The 15,574-nt window shown below is 39.9% G+C and overlaps 1 protein-coding gene across 4 annotated transcripts; it reads left to right on the forward strand.

The window, feature by feature from the left end:
* Positions 1 to 5,559: 5,559 nt before the first annotated feature.
* Positions 5,560 to 15,076, forward strand: LOC115101165 (T-box transcription factor TBX3-like). Of its 4 annotated transcripts, none has more exons than XM_029620437.2 (7): positions 5,560 to 6,758; positions 7,677 to 7,959; positions 8,433 to 8,597; positions 9,603 to 9,679; positions 10,288 to 10,445; positions 11,364 to 12,007; positions 13,184 to 15,076. In XM_029620437.2, exons 1-7 carry the CDS (start codon positions 6,358 to 6,360, stop codon positions 13,622 to 13,624), a joined length of 2,169 nt encoding a protein of 722 aa, XP_029476297.1. In that variant the 5' UTR covers positions 5,560 to 6,357; the 3' UTR covers positions 13,625 to 15,076. The 4 variants fall into 4 exon arrangements, with proteins under 4 accessions (XP_029476297.1, XP_029476299.1, XP_029476300.1 ...); XM_029620439.2 differs by having other exon boundaries at positions 5,565 to 6,758; positions 8,451 to 8,597; XM_029620440.2 differs by having other exon boundaries at positions 5,662 to 6,758; positions 7,677 to 7,944; positions 8,451 to 8,597.
* The last annotated feature ends 498 nt before the right edge of the window (positions 15,077 to 15,574 follow it).

The following is a 15,574-nucleotide window of genomic DNA, read 5'->3' on the forward strand; positions in this document are numbered from 1 at the left end:
GGCCTACCAAAAGGCAAAAGGCCTCCTGCGGGGGCTGGGATTAAAAATACATAAATAAATCAAATATAAATATAGGACAAAACACACATCGCGACGAGAAAGACAACACAACACTACATGAAGAGAGACCTAAGACAGCAACATAGCAACGCAGCAACACATGACAACACAGCATGGTAGCAACACAACATGACAACAGCATGGTAGCAGCACAAAACATGGTACAAACATTGTTGGGCACAGCCAACAGCACAAAGGGCAAGAAGGTAGAGACAACAATACATCACGCAAAGTAGCCAGAACTGTCATTAAGAGTGTTCATGATTGAGTCTTTGAATGAAGATATTGAGATAAATTGATATGAATTAGGTAGTCTCAATAATCAATCTTCCCTACTCCGGCAGTCATTCTAAGTGCAGGTTGCGGGTGATTAAAAGCCCCAATTGCTGTATATCCTCACTCTGGCTAAATTCCAATAGGAATTACACATCACTTTGCAAGCCAGCAAAATGTGACTTGCATGCTTTATGTGGCCTGTAAACCAGGGGTTTCAGACCACTGTGTTGGGATGTAACTAGGCCCTCAAAAAAGGCTGTATGATACACAGTATGTAATGTTTTGTCAAAAATAGTCTCATTTCACACTGGGAATTATGAGTATGGTAGAATACATTCTCAAGTTGAAATGTATATTCACTCAACCTAAAATTAAAAGTTGAGATTGTGTGTTGGTTCAACTACCTGCCCAAATGTTGAACAAACTCACAATTATATTGCAGCTGGTTGCCTTACATTGAAAAAACGTTTTTATTTTATTTTTAAATGTACATCATTAGTCAGAGGAGCACAGATATTCAGTGCCATTTTCTATTGCTCTCTGAACTGAAGTTAATGCATTACTTTGAAACACTGTCCATAAACACATCCCCTAATTAACAAAAATTGTTTTTCAGCAATACCTGTAACAAGTCACTACCAGAATTGTTGAGAGCAAGGGTTGACTTGCTCATCGACAGATGAGAGTTTATCATGCTTCAAGCAGATTGACTTCCAGCATGGAGCTGATTTTGGAAAGTGCATTTCGCAATCTCTGTATTTGGACCAATAGTCCACATTAATCATTTTGAAAACAGTGACATTACTTACACCTATGGGGTAAATAGTACACGTTTACTATGTTGTCATTGCAATAACTAAAGAACAGGTACAACAAATGTATATTGTATATATTGGATGCATACTAATTTCAAGCATTGCACAACTTAACTGACTAACCTTGTGATGCTTCCCCTCCCTATCACATCTAGTTGTGTCTAAATACCCCAAAACAACAACAACGTCCTCCATTCTCGGCTGGTGCCATGATGTCTGACCCCATTTATCATTTACAATCTGTAAATAAACAAATTCAGCACTGGCTGACCCATGATCCATTCTGAGAGAGTCTAAGAAGTTTGACTTAATAAACATACACACAATACACATGATATTGATCCAATGAGCTATAGCTCTAGTCTCCATAGGTATTACTAACTTATTTCCAGTCATACATTTTGCTGACCGTACAGATAACTTAGGGAAAGGACTAAGTGTGTATCCAGTAAGAGAAGACGCTATTTGATAGTTTGTGGGCATTACTTTGACCAACATAAATAGATAAACATTGATAAATAGATCAACATATAGCCTCAACATCTCTTGAAACAAAAACAGTAACTGTCTCTAAAGATATACTTATACATCAATGTATATGACTACACTATAGCAAACACGCCATTGATAAACAGTATGGAGGAGCATACAGACAACTGACCTCTGCATGTAACAGGTTCAAACTGCTTATTGTCCCTGTACCGTACACCGCCAGGAAACAAACCGAGGCAGACAGAATGGGATTTTGGAGCATGTCGAGACGAATATATAGCTTTTTGATTTTGATATACATTATCACTGTAGATATAAAAACATTGACAGCCCCACCTCATCAATCAGTTGTGTCAGGTCTGCAGTTTTATTGCCACTTGGATTCCCTGAGAGCCCTAACCCTGTAAAACCTTATATAGTGTATTGACCGTTCTCTCAGGATTGCTTAGCTAATTAAAACTTATTCGGGATCGGTGTCCCTTCCACGGAACGGTTTAGCTAACGTAGGCTAATGAGATTAGCATGAGGTCGTAAGTAACAAGAAAATTTCCCAGGACATAGAAATATCTGATATTGGCAGAAAGCTTACATTCTTGTTAATCTAACTGCACTGTCCAATTTACAGTAGCTATTATAGTGAAAGAATACCGTGTTATTGTTTGAGGAGAGTGCACAGTTTTGACAATGAACAGTTATTAATAAACAAATTAGGCACATTTGAGCAGTCTTGATACAACATTTTTAACGGAAATACAGTGTTTCATTGGATCAGTCTAAAACTTTGCCTGTACACTGCTGCCATCTAGTGGCCACAATCTAAATTGCAGCTGGGCTGGAATAATACATTATGGCTTTTCTCTTGCATTTCAAAGATGATGGTACAAAAAAATACAAAAGAATGGTTGTTTTTTTCTTTGTATTATCTTTTACCAGATCTATTGTGTTATATTCTACAACATTCCTTTCACATTTCCACAAACCTCAAAGTGTTTCCTTTCAAATGGTACCAAGAATATGTATATCCTTGCTTCAGGGCCTGAATTACAGGCAGTTAGATTTGGGTATGTAATTTTAGGTGAAAATTGAAAAAAAGGGGCGTATTCTTAGAGGTTTAAGCCTGGTGGCCACAGTGAATGAAAGGGTACCGCTGTGTCAACACTGCTTCTTATTTGTTGACCCCTTCCACTAAATTGAAATGTGCTGCTAATAGGTGTGAGTGTTTAAAGAACAATACGCATGCAATCAGCACAGGCCTGAACTCACACACACAAAGGAGACAATAGGTCCAATGTGCCATTTTAAGTGAACACGAATGCTCAGGCTAAGGTGACAGGAGAGAAGAGCTAGCCATAGTTACCATAGGCCTATAGTGTTATCAATGCTAAATTGAAATTAAGCCTATTGTGTCAGCAGTTACCTCATTTGTTACCCCAGCAAACTTCAATAAATATTGACACCTTACAATACACAATCTATGCTACCCTCCCCTAATTAGGCATAGAGACACACAGGATAGCTTGGGGACAGTTTCCTTGCTCTGACATACTGTAGCAGCTGACAAAAGAGAGCACACAGGCTGTCACTCTACTGACAATAACTAAGCTACACTGACACATAAAGTCTGGAGAACTGGACAGTGGAACCGCAAACTGGTTGTCCTTAATAAGTGCATGCCAATTTTAAAGATAAACTTCATTAATACAACCCAAGGAAACAAGTTTACAAACTGAGCATGGGGATAACCCTCGGGACAACACCTCTCCTGTTATCAGGACTTGGTAAGACTGTTGGGTAGGGGCATTCAGATATATTTACTCAATACAGTACAGACAGATAATGAAAGTCGCTCTGGATAAGAGCGTCTGCTAAATGACTTAAATGTAAATGTAAATGTAATGGTTCATGCACCTACCCATGCACTTATCCGATCAAGTAGCCTAATCAAAGGACCATGTCACCAGCCTGCAGTCATCTTAGATTGCTCAGTCAAATTGACTGTATCAATAGGTGAGTTTCCCAGTAACAATAGTGTTGGTAGCAAAGGATAAGCACTTTTATGAATGAAATAGTGGATAGTAGTCCAAAATCACAGCTCAGAAGATTGACAAAACCCTTTAGTTCAACCTTGTAGGACTATGATTGGATGGTAACCCACTGGGCACAGACATCAGTTCAATGTCTAGTTTTGATTTACATTTGGTTGTGTACTCAACTAACGTGAATCCAATGTGAAATCAACAAAACATTTTACAATATCATTGGACTTAAGTTGCAATTTTAGTGGGGAAAAAATACGAAAACCTTTACATTTATGATTTTTTTTAAATCCCCAAATGTTCCAAGTTGATTCAACTTTGTTGAAATTACGTGGATACGTGGATACAACGTTTATTCAATCAGTTTTTGGCCAGTGGGAAGTTACTTGGTCAGTGTTTGGTCAATACAACTGACCATCTCAGTGCTAGAGACGTCACTACAGACACCCTGGTTCGAATCCAGGCTGTATCACGACCAGCCGTGATTGGGAGTCCCATGGGGCACGCACAATTGGCCCAGCATCGTCCGTGGCCGGTGTAGGCAGTCATTGTAAATACGAATTTGACTTGCCTAGTTAAATAAAGGTTCCATTTTTTTTAATGTGGCGCTGTCTAGACTTGCGTTGAATGTGATCCGATATGTGATGCGAAATTACCACCACCAATGTTTTAGTGGGTTGTATTTTCGAAATTGTATTTTATTAGACTACACGTTATATCAAGTTAAAGGAGGTTAGCTATAGCTGCGATAGGCCTAGCAGTTCATAAATTCCAACATGTAAATTAGGCAAATGTTTATGATAAATGTAAATATGTTACTGTCCCTTACCGATTGATGCACCATTAGGAACTTGGCCTACCAGATATAAAATGTGTAGGCCTGCTGTAATTCCGTGAGCAGGGACATTCGACAGCCCTCTGGATCTCTATGAAAGCATATGGCATGATTGCGTGGCGATATCACAATGAGCAGCATGCATAGGCTATTATCTCATGGGGACAGGGAGAAAAGGAGAGAGGAGGGGTGTTTGATAGAGAGAGAGAGAGAGAGAGAGAGAGAGAGAGAGAGAAGGAGAGTTTTAATGTCGGTTTATTCATGTTAACCTGCTCTATAGTGCGCGAGGCAATATTATCCACAGACATAACCACACACTGCAGGCGCCATGCATTCAGCACACCGAATCACCCTGTCGTCTCTTCACATTCAAGGTCAAATTAATATTGTAATTCGGAGAGTTAAGTTAAAGTCGGGTCCAAATTGGCTATCAAACGCATCACCTTGGGCTACATAGATTATGAATTGTTACTAAAGATGGTCAATGAGACGGATTAAAGCAACAAAAAAGATTATATGCAATAATAAAGCTTACTGTCATAATATTAACATTGTCGGCTATAGGTTAACTGATCCCCGGGTCGTAGCGTGACAACCGGTTCAAATGCACTATTATTTTTCACAAATATGGTGCTGATAATGGTAGCTTGCATGTTGTTCAAACATTCCTTTCCGGTGTTGTATGTAGCCCAGATCACTACAACGGAGAACAACTGACGATTTCTGATCATCTAATCAATTCAAAATGATCAAATCAATGACAGTGACGATACATTGTGTATATTTCTTCATTCCATATAGCCTATACAATAAAGCTTCCACGATTTCACAGTAAAATGTAGTCAATGTTTTGATGACGGGCCAGCCCTGCCGCTCTGCACACGAGACAGTAATTTCTTATGGACAAAGCAACTGAGACTCGGGCTACTTTTCCTTCGCAGTGTTCCACAGACCGACCTATCGCACTAGTTCTGACGACGTTGACATATTCACACAACATTGACTGGGGCAGTGGTGTTTCACGGCAGCGTTTGAGTTCCAAACACCTTTTTATAAGACTGAAGTCTGTCCCCTCCACCCGACCTGTTAAAACCACGCCTACGAAGCCACACAATTGGTCCGAAAGCGTCAAAGAGCCAATCAACAGAGCCCAGCTTCTCGTAACATGCAACAAATCCATATAGTGTCAAGCCTATGGGGCACAGAAGCGCTAGTAATATCTTCGTGCTGGGACCTTACCACCTCTCTGCCGTCAACGGACTCCTTTCTCCGCATACGTTTTTACTGAAATGTGTGTGTGCGTGAAAGAGAGAGGCAGAAATAGTGTGCGTGCGTGTGAGGCTGCATGTCTGGAACAAGTAAAGACAGAGGAATTGTTCCGCGCTATCGAAATATTTCAACACATCGCTTTTGCAGCAGGACTAAAGACAATGAGAGCGAATTCGTTTTAAAAAGGATGTCGATATTGTAAACAACATCAAGAAAATAACGCAACAGTCAATTAAAACGCAGTGACTCACCCTCGTTGCTTCAATTCGAAGATTGTTCGCAAGACAACGCATAGAAAAGTGTTCTCGGAAGAAAATCTTTATCTCATCACAACTGAAGATTAATGGAGTGCGTTTTTTCATTTCTCATTGCAGACACTCTGTTGGAACTCAGCGAAGGACACTAAAGAACATTCACACCACCCAGCCGAAAATAAGTGGATGCTTATTTCTGTAGTTGTGACGGTGGATTTCTCAAGACTTTCAAACAAGTTTTGCTCGTCAAGAAGGCTACATAGACTGACTATAGTATTAAACTTAATAAATCCATATATTTGGTACCTGCCTGGACTTGGATGAGCTTCCTGATGAGAGATCCAGTCATACAAGGAACGAGTATGGCATACCATCCGTTTTTACCTCACCGGGGTCCGGAATTTGCCATGAGTGCAATGTTGGGTCACCAGCCTCCCTTTTTTCCGGCCCTGGCGCTACCTCATAATGGCTCTCTCGGCTCCCTCTCTCTCCCGGGCGCCCTGGGAAAGCCTATCATGGACCAGCTGATGGGTGCCGCCGAGTCCGGCCTCCACTTCTCATCGCTTGGGCACCAGGCAGCCGCAGCCCATCTGAGGCCTCTGAAGACTCTGGAGCCTGAAGAAGAGGTCGAAGACGACCCGAAAGTTCACCTGGAAGCGAAGGAACTTTGGGAAACTTTCCACAAGCGAGGCACTGAAATGGTTATCACGAAATCCGGAAGGTAAGGTACACTTTTATGTGTTCTAATATTACATATTTATGTTCTGTAGCTGAAATACATTAGTCTGCCTTTTGTTATTATGAAGATCATTTTGATCATCAATACGATGACATTCCTCTCGATGGAATAAATGTATTGCTGTGTGCTTGGAACTGGACCTCCTTCGTGGCCAACATTTTCATTTCAAACTGGTTCATTTCTCATGGTTATATTTGTGTAAATCAGCTGAATATGACCATAGTCTAACTGTCCTATCGACAGAATCTGTATGGTCACATTGCATGGGAATGTAATCTCACCACGAGATAAAATGAAGCCCAACCCAAACTATAAAATATACAACACATAAGACTGTCACATTTGAACTTGGACAATCTTATGATTCGTTGTGATTACGAAAACAAACTGTGAGCGATTCTAAAATGTAGGCCTACGCTACTACAACAACCAAAAAATATGTAGTTTGAAGATGTAAACTGAAACATGTAGGCCTATATATATTATGATAAAAAGTGTAATAACAAATGTTATTAACACAACAAAGGATTAGTATGGCACAATGCATGCTGTACATGTTATGCGATGTTGTATTATTTATAGGCGGCAGATATTTGTATGGCATGGGTGTTAGAAGGCCTACGGAGTGTTTCGTATCCTCGCACAAGCCCCTGTTTGATTGATTCATTTCGGCATGCATTCAATGTTATGGCTGACGCATATACGTATGCTATAGGCCTACAAATAAATGTAGCCAAATATTTGTAATAATTTAGTATTTGCAGTACGTAACATTGTCATTATCCTAAATAGTATAATAGCAATGCAAATATGTCTGTTTCGTGTGAGTGTAGGCTATCATTATTCAGTCAAGTAGGCTAGTTCACTGTTTTTAAGTGATTTTCTCATTCCATTTCACAGGCGAATGTTCCCTCCGTTCAAAGTGAGATGCACTGGCTTGGACAAGAAAGCAAAGTACATTCTGTTGATGGATATAGTTGCAGCCGATGACTGCAGGTATAAATTTCACAACTCGCGTTGGATGGTGGCAGGGAAGGCCGACCCCGAAATGCCAAAGAGGATGTACATTCACCCGGACAGTCCGGCTACTGGCGAGCAGTGGATGTCAAAAGTCGTCAATTTTCACAAACTCAAGCTAACGAATAACATCTCCGACAAGCATGGATTTGTAAGTTCATCTAATGTATGTTTTTTTCTTATTCGCATGCTTCTAAACATTTCTGGCATGCATTGTTGTAATGTTTGTTATTCGTAGGATATTATCAGACGTATTATTATTAGTCTAATAATTATAACCCCATTGCCGTTGCTTCTCTGTGGCGGAGGGCTGCGAAGGCTTCACCAAAATATACAGGCCTTCAATTTCGATTGAATAGGTTTGTGTCCAACATGAGGTCTTCATATTTTCATGTTCATATTTTCATAACTTGTATATCATGTCAAGCTATGTGGTAATTATACTGATTATATTATTATTTTATTTTAATATTTTTTTTGTGGGGGGATAAATGCACTGATGGTGAAATAAATTCAGGAGAATGTTCTAATACATTCCATTTGACCAAGTAAGCCTGAACTACGATTGAGCACTACATGAAATGACTTATCTTCATCAGAAGGCAGAAATCAGTGTGTGCTTATCTTTTTTTAATCTAGAATTCTTTACTGTTCCAGACCATCCTGAACTCCATGCACAAATATCAGCCCAGATTTCACATCGTGAGAGCCAACGACATTCTCAAACTCCCCTATAGCACGTTCAGGACTTACGTTTTTCCTGAAACGGATTTCATTGCAGTAACGGCCTATCAAAATGACAAGGTAGGGAGAATTACACTTTATTCGTTCATTTTCATGAAATACTTTAAATAGTTGGATAGTGAATTTTGCCTTCCTTTTTTTGTCAAATACTGTATATAGCCAATAGCACTGCGCCATTTGCCATCTTAAAATATGTCAAATGTCATATTGTTTTGTTTGAGTGTTAGGCCTAAAAGCTCTCGTGTTCGATACATGTAAACGTCATCTCATGCCGTGTTTCATACTAAGCAAACCAGGCTAGAATGGGTCAGAATTCTCAGGGATATATGTTATACAGTTTATCTTAATTGTGTGTGTTTATGTGTGTGTGCGTGTGAGAAAGAGAGAGTAAAGAAGCAAGGAAGGAGGGAGTGAAAGTGTGAGAGAGAAAGAGAGGGGGAACAGAATGTGCAGTTAGAGAAAATGAGCATTTTGTTTATAACCGGCTTGGCTGGTGGTAACATTTAATTCCACGTGGCACACGGCGAATCAAAATCATATCTTATGGTGGCTCTTTGATATAAGAGAGAAATGTTAGCTAAATCTTACCTCTGCCCACTTGGGTCAAGCAAAAATGCAGTAAATGTTTGGCAGCCGCATGGGTTGAAGAATATTGTAAATCCTGCCAAAATGTGCACATGGGAGGGGCAGAAGGCGAAAGGAAGTGAGTGGGGGAAAATAATGTGATAGCTCTGCGAGAGTTGACATAACGTACTATGCATTGCACATGGATATAAAATATCTGCAATGGTGGGATGGGGGTGGGTGGGGGGGTCTGAGCGTTAGGGGTGAGAGCGGATGACCTGCCCAGAGAGAGAGAGAACTAGTTTGTGAATCAATTATAAAATCATTTCCAATCATTCAGGTGATGGCTCAATTATATATATATATATTCCACTTCCTGGGACTTAAGGGTTAACATAGGCTGTGAAGACATAGGCTTATGAAAAATGTTGAATAAAGAAACGAGGATAAATATCACTCAATTTACTTCCACGAAACAACTTTGATTTTCATTTATTTCAGATTACACAATTGAAAATTGACCATAATCCTTTTGCCAAAGGATTCCGTGACACTGGCAATGGAAGACGAGAGAAAAGGTAAGGAGTAGGAGTAACTATTCCCTTACTGCACTGCAGAAATGTAACGACTCCTGTAGTCAGATTTTATGGACACGGAGTCTGACTGTGATGTTAGTGAATTCCAAAAAACGATCGTCCTACACGACTTACAAGACCTACACGACAGTTGCAAAAAAATGAATAATTATATGACAATCCCTTCAACCTACATTTATACTAGACATAGCTTATTATGTTGTATTTACATTGTTATGGTTCTCAGAGTGAAGAGATCACAAGAGCAAAATGCAATTTCGAAACTTCTCTAGAAATAGTTTAGCGTTATTGATAGTTAACTCTTCAAAAACTTTTCTTGAACTATGTTGACAACAGTAAACAAGAACAAGGTTTGGTCTGTGGGTTATTAGTTGTCTGCAGTGGGTTTTAATATAGTTTGATTTCTTCGAACAGACATATATATCTTGAATGATAAAATGCATCTTCATAATCTGCCCCCAAAATTTGCCATCTACGCATATATGCTAGCCTACATGGAAATCCATGTTTTTTTTTTACCTTGGATAAATGATTGGCTAGTTGTTGACACGAATAGTTGTGATGACCAATAACTTTTGTGCCTAATGTAGGAAACAGCTGGCCCTGCAGTCAATTCGCTCATACGAGGAGCATCAGAAAAAAGAGAACGGGACGTCTGACGACTCCTCTGGCGAGCAGGCCTCATTCAAGTGTTTCGGCCAGGCCTCGTCTCCCGCGGTGTCTACGGCGGGGCCTCCCAACCTGAAAGGTAATTGAGCCCAGAGCTACTTTCCGCATCTTACAGCTCACAGACCCACATAGCATAGTAGCCTATGCTTGTAAAAAAAAAGTGGGCTGAAAAATATTTTCCCGTAAGTAGGCTACATTTTGAATTTAGTTTGCACTACAAATGATTGAATGTTGTCTTGCGCCAACAATAACCTATAAACTATATAACGTGTATGTAGGCTAATTCTTGTATTTGACATTTACAGGATGGCTCTCGTGTTCGTGCTAAGCATTTAGCAATCAAGTGAATAATATATCTGCCAAAATGATATAGCTTACTGGATAAAGTATAAAGTGAAACATAAAACAAACTTTCGAGATGTAGGCCTATGCATAGTCACGAACGTATGGCTGTTATCTGAACGACAAAAAATCGTCAGAATTGTGAAAACACACCATTACGGCGGTTAAAACGAGGACAATTTGGAGGACGTGATCAATAAACTGAGGGTTTATCAAAAAAGAAGTAGCCTCTGGATTTCAATGTAGCCCAATACATTATGGAATTAGTATTAGGCCCCGTAATATTAGGCCTCCTTAGCACGATTAGCCAGAAAGTGTAGGCAGAACGCACATTAGGCTAATGTCATCCAAAAGAGCATGTATTAAAAACTAGGCCTATTTGTTAATATGTGATATAGGCTAATTAAGACATATACTGTTTATATATCTCGTTGTAAATTAATATTTCCACTTCATAGGCCTATACCATCGAAAGTCATGAAAAATGTCATCACCATATGAGTTCCATCCCTCATTACGTAGGCTATAGCCTAGCCTATGATAATTGTATAAGCCTATCTGAAGAATAAAACTCAAAACGAAATTAATCCTGATTAACTGAATTAATTAATAATCCTTCCTCATTTATCACTAACGTTTGACTCATTTCTGATAGACTTTTGCGAGAGTGACGAAGACAGCGACGATGAGAGCAAAGATGGCAACCTAAAAGATGGGCTGGACAGTAAGATCTCAACCACCACGGAGGATGTGAAGGATCTTGAGGCGAGCCCGACTAAAGGCCATCAATTCGGTGCCAATGATTCTACCGGCCGGTCTCGGGAAAACGCCCGGAGGACTGAGAAAAGCCAGGCGGACTCACGACAGAGCCCCATCACCGTTATTTCCAGCACCACTCGGTCCGGAGAAGACATCAAGAGTCCAAACGGGGACCAGCCCAAAGTGGACGAGTGCAGGTCTATAAGCAAGGAGAGCTACATGCCTTTGACTATTCAAACTGACAGCAGTCCGCACTTAAGCCAGAGTCACATGCATCATTTTGGATTTCCACCGGGTTTGGCGGGACAGCAGTTTTTCAATCACTTAGGCGGCGCGCATCCCTTTCTTTTGCACCCCAGTCAGTTTAACATGGGAGGCGCGTTCTCGAATATGGCCGCGGGCATGGGCCCCTTACTGGCAGCGGTGTCCTCCGGAGGGGTTAGCACCATGGACACGGCCAGTATGGCGTCACCCTCGCAAAGCCTGACGGGAGCTCATGGACTGCCTTTTCATCTGCAGCAACATGTCTTGGCATCACAGGTAAAACCTGTTTAATTACCACCAGCAGTACCTACAGTAATGCCAATGTGCTGGCGTTTTTCGTTACATTTGGACTAATACAGCCTACTGGACTATATATGTCAGCATATATGTTCTTGTCTCCATTAGTTTATGTGTAAATGTAACGAAAAAAGTATAGGCTAATTTCCATTTCGTTTTAATAGCTTTTTTCCTTGTGGCGTTAAATGACACAACAAGTGTGAGCATATTGTAGACAATTGTGTTATAAATAATAACCAAATGTGTTTTATATGGAATCAAGTTGACTTGGATTTTACCTGGAAGGTGTGGATATTATCTGTCTCAATTGTTTAAAGCATATGTTGGGATTTAGGAAGAGACCACCTAAGCGTTGCAACAATAGTTTTAGGCTATAGAGTTTATATGAACTCAGTCATTAAACCTGTGTTTTAGAGGAACATGACAAATGTTTCAAATACTTCACTGGTTCGGGGAGGGAAAACAACTTATCTGAAATACACAGATTTACTGTTTTACCATCTAAGCCTACTTTCAAAAAACCTGTTGCAGAAACGATTCCTTCTAAATTGTTATGTTCTGTACTTAATGGGCAGCATCATATGCCAACAGGCTATAAATCATTTGTATTTGCATGAACAATTAATTAACTATTTGCAAAGCTGCAGAAAACACGATATCACATGGTGGTGGGTCTAAGATATCGCATAACACTACAACTAAATGTTTTGACAATTTGATTCTCGGAAGGATTTCATCGTTTTACGGGAGCATAGAACTTTATATTGTGCTTATTTTAAGGCTTAATTCTATACATGTATTGGTAATAGGCTTAGGCCCTACACCACACTCTCATTATTGGCCTAAACCATAATACTCATGGCCACAGAAAAGCATAATCGTGTAAATCGCTTTATGAGAAAAGTGAAAGTAGTCTGTAAGCCTACAGTACATAACATTTCTCATGGTCTCTCACGTGTCTGGATTCATTATTCACACTCACTCGCTACATGACCTCCATTCAAGATATACAGAAACAGAGGTCAAGTACATTGCGACAAATTAAAGTGTAGCCTATATTTCCAGTTTGGTTGTGTTATTATGGTGCGTCAAAGCTAGCGTCTGTTGAATTAAATTATGCAGGCTAAAGTTAAACTTCCTCTTCTCTCTCCACAGGGCCTGGCCATGTCTCCATTTGGGAGCCTGTTCCCTTACCCTTACACGTACATGGCAGCGGCAGCGGCAGCCTCTTCCGCAGCCTCCTCCTCTGTTCACCGACACCCTTTCCTGAACGCAGTGCGCCCTCGCCTCAGGTACAGCCCTTACTCCATCCCTATGAGCGTTCCGGATAGCACTCTGCTCACCACCGCCATCCCCTCCATGGCAAGCAGCGCCACCGATCTGAAAGGGGACGGCATGGCCATGAGCCCAGTCTCGGCCACCCAGGACTCCACCTCGGAGGTCACCAGCCGGTCGTCCACCATATCGTCCGGCTCGGTCTCCCTGTCCCCAAAAACTTGCTCTGGGAAAGATTCCACTAACGACTTGCAGAGCATTCAGCGCTTGGTCAGCGGACTCGATCAAAAACAGGACAGAACACAAAGCGTGTCCCCTTAGATTTTAATGTTGTTGTTTTTGTTGTTGTTGTGATAATAACGATGATAAGGATGACAAGGACGAGTATGACGACACCCTTCTAGCGGGTCTGGGTTTAGAAAACGGACCTATTGAACAGTTTAGATTTTGAAATGCACTTTGGTTATATAGCCTACACATCTAATGTATGCTATATTTCTTTTTTGTTAAATTAAACAACACTTTTGAATTTGTCCTGTTATTTGAATACCATACAAGTATTGAAACTGAAAGGTTGGCATGGATGATACTCACAGATCTTTGATAAGTTGCTGCTGTGTCCTATAAGTTTATTTTATGTCGGGTTACTGAGTTAACAACATTTGTTTGATTTAATATGCACTCTGAATTGGTTATAATTATTTGAATTCATTTCCTTTTATATTATAGACTGTTGTGTTTGAGGTATTACTGCATATCCATTTGAAGCCTATCATTATGCTCATAGGGTAGGTGACACTTTGCATGCCCTACAAAAAAATACATGTCTCTTTTACGACTGTTTTTTTTGGGGGGGGGTAATTTTCACCAAATTGAAATGAGACGAGTAAGGATAAAAACATGATTCAGGCTGATCTTAAAACCAATCTGAAAAAAAAGATTAAACCCCTTCCCTCCCCTTTTGCTAAGGATTCAATAAATTGGCCGTCGGTTATTGATTTTACGAACGAATTTTTCTGTATGTCAATTTATAAACACAGGATCATGGAAATACATACACTGGCACTTGTTTGAAGTAGGCCAAAACAGAACCGAGGTTATACACTTCATGTGCGAGTGGTTGAGACTGTCCTAAAATCGCATGCCGAATCCAGCATAAGTATTCAACTGGCAAAGGAAATCTGAAATAACATTGAAAAGGTGATATTGATTATAAATGTAAATAGTGATATATACAAATATTTATGTAATTATTTCATATTGATATTGCGTGTAAATAGAACAGAGTAGTTTGTTTTTGGGGATCTGTCGTTAATTTATTGTTGATATACACGTGTAAAGATAGTTTGTGGGATATTATCCTTGTTTTGCCATCTGCATTTTATATCCCCTGAATATGGATTTACCTGTACCCCAAATATCCACAGAGCTAGTTATTTTAGCGGACACACTCATGTGCCATTTTACCTATACCTGTTGTCTGGGTGTGTTAAGTGCTACTGTTCAGACGAATTCAAAAAGAGCACACTGCACCAACTGCTTGAAAAAATTATGAATAATTTTCTCTCAAAAGAAAAGAAACGTGTGTCAAAATAATTTTCTGTTTAAAACATTGCCGCCTGATAGTAAAAGTGCAGAATCTTATTGAAATATGAAGGTTTATTTTGTGTTTCTAAAGTTGTCATTGGGTTATGTTGTATTCGATTTTTGTGTAGTTTACAACATCAACAATGTGTTCTTGAAAGTTTCAATAAAATATTGAAATGCAGTCTTCATACGTTTCCATGTGTCAGTTTCTTTAGATTATGTAAACTATATTATGTGAAACTATATGGACAAATTACAAGGTGAGGTAATTGCTCCAACCAAATCTGTGTTGCCACACTTTGTCCACTTCAGCAATTGGAGATAGAGGCGTTTAGACTATGATCAAAAAGTGGAGAAATGCTATTAAGATCCTCTCAAACTCTTTTAAGATATCATACCTGGAATTCCTTCCTGGACACGAGACCGCGACAGAGCGAATCTTGTGTGCTTGTGTTTTATGGGACTGCTGAGTAGCCTATTGACTGATTATTTCGACCAAGCTGAATCCTAAAGAATGTAAAATAACTTGATTGCCCTCTCTGCGCCTAGAGCCATGAGTTTAACAACATCATATCTTTATTTGTATATTGTATGGTTAATAAGTAACGGCTGTGGCGCTAGGGAATAGGAGTAAACATGACACAAAGAGTATCTCAATTGCTCTGTCTATTGCTCACCTGGCGC

This window comes from Oncorhynchus nerka, linkage group LG19, assembly GCF_034236695.1.
Source record: "Oncorhynchus nerka isolate Pitt River linkage group LG19, Oner_Uvic_2.0, whole genome shotgun sequence".
Lineage (NCBI taxonomy): Eukaryota > Metazoa > Chordata > Actinopteri > Salmoniformes > Salmonidae > Oncorhynchus > Oncorhynchus nerka.

What these genes read in the sequence shown, in the direction of transcription:
- LOC115101165 (XM_029620437.2), top strand. Translation starts at nt 6,358, where the DNA reads ATGAGCTTCCTGATGAGAGATCCAGTCATACAAGGAACGAGTATGGCA. An exon ending in GATTTGTAAGTTCATCTAAT is followed by an intron (nt 7,960 to 8,432) that starts GTATGTTTTTTT and finishes TTTTTAATCTAG; the next exon opens with AATTCTTTACTGTTCCAGAC. An exon ending in GGGGCCTCCCAACCTGAAAG is followed by an intron (nt 10,446 to 11,363) that starts GTAATTGAGCCC and finishes CATTTCTGATAG; the next exon opens with ACTTTTGCGAGAGTGACGAA.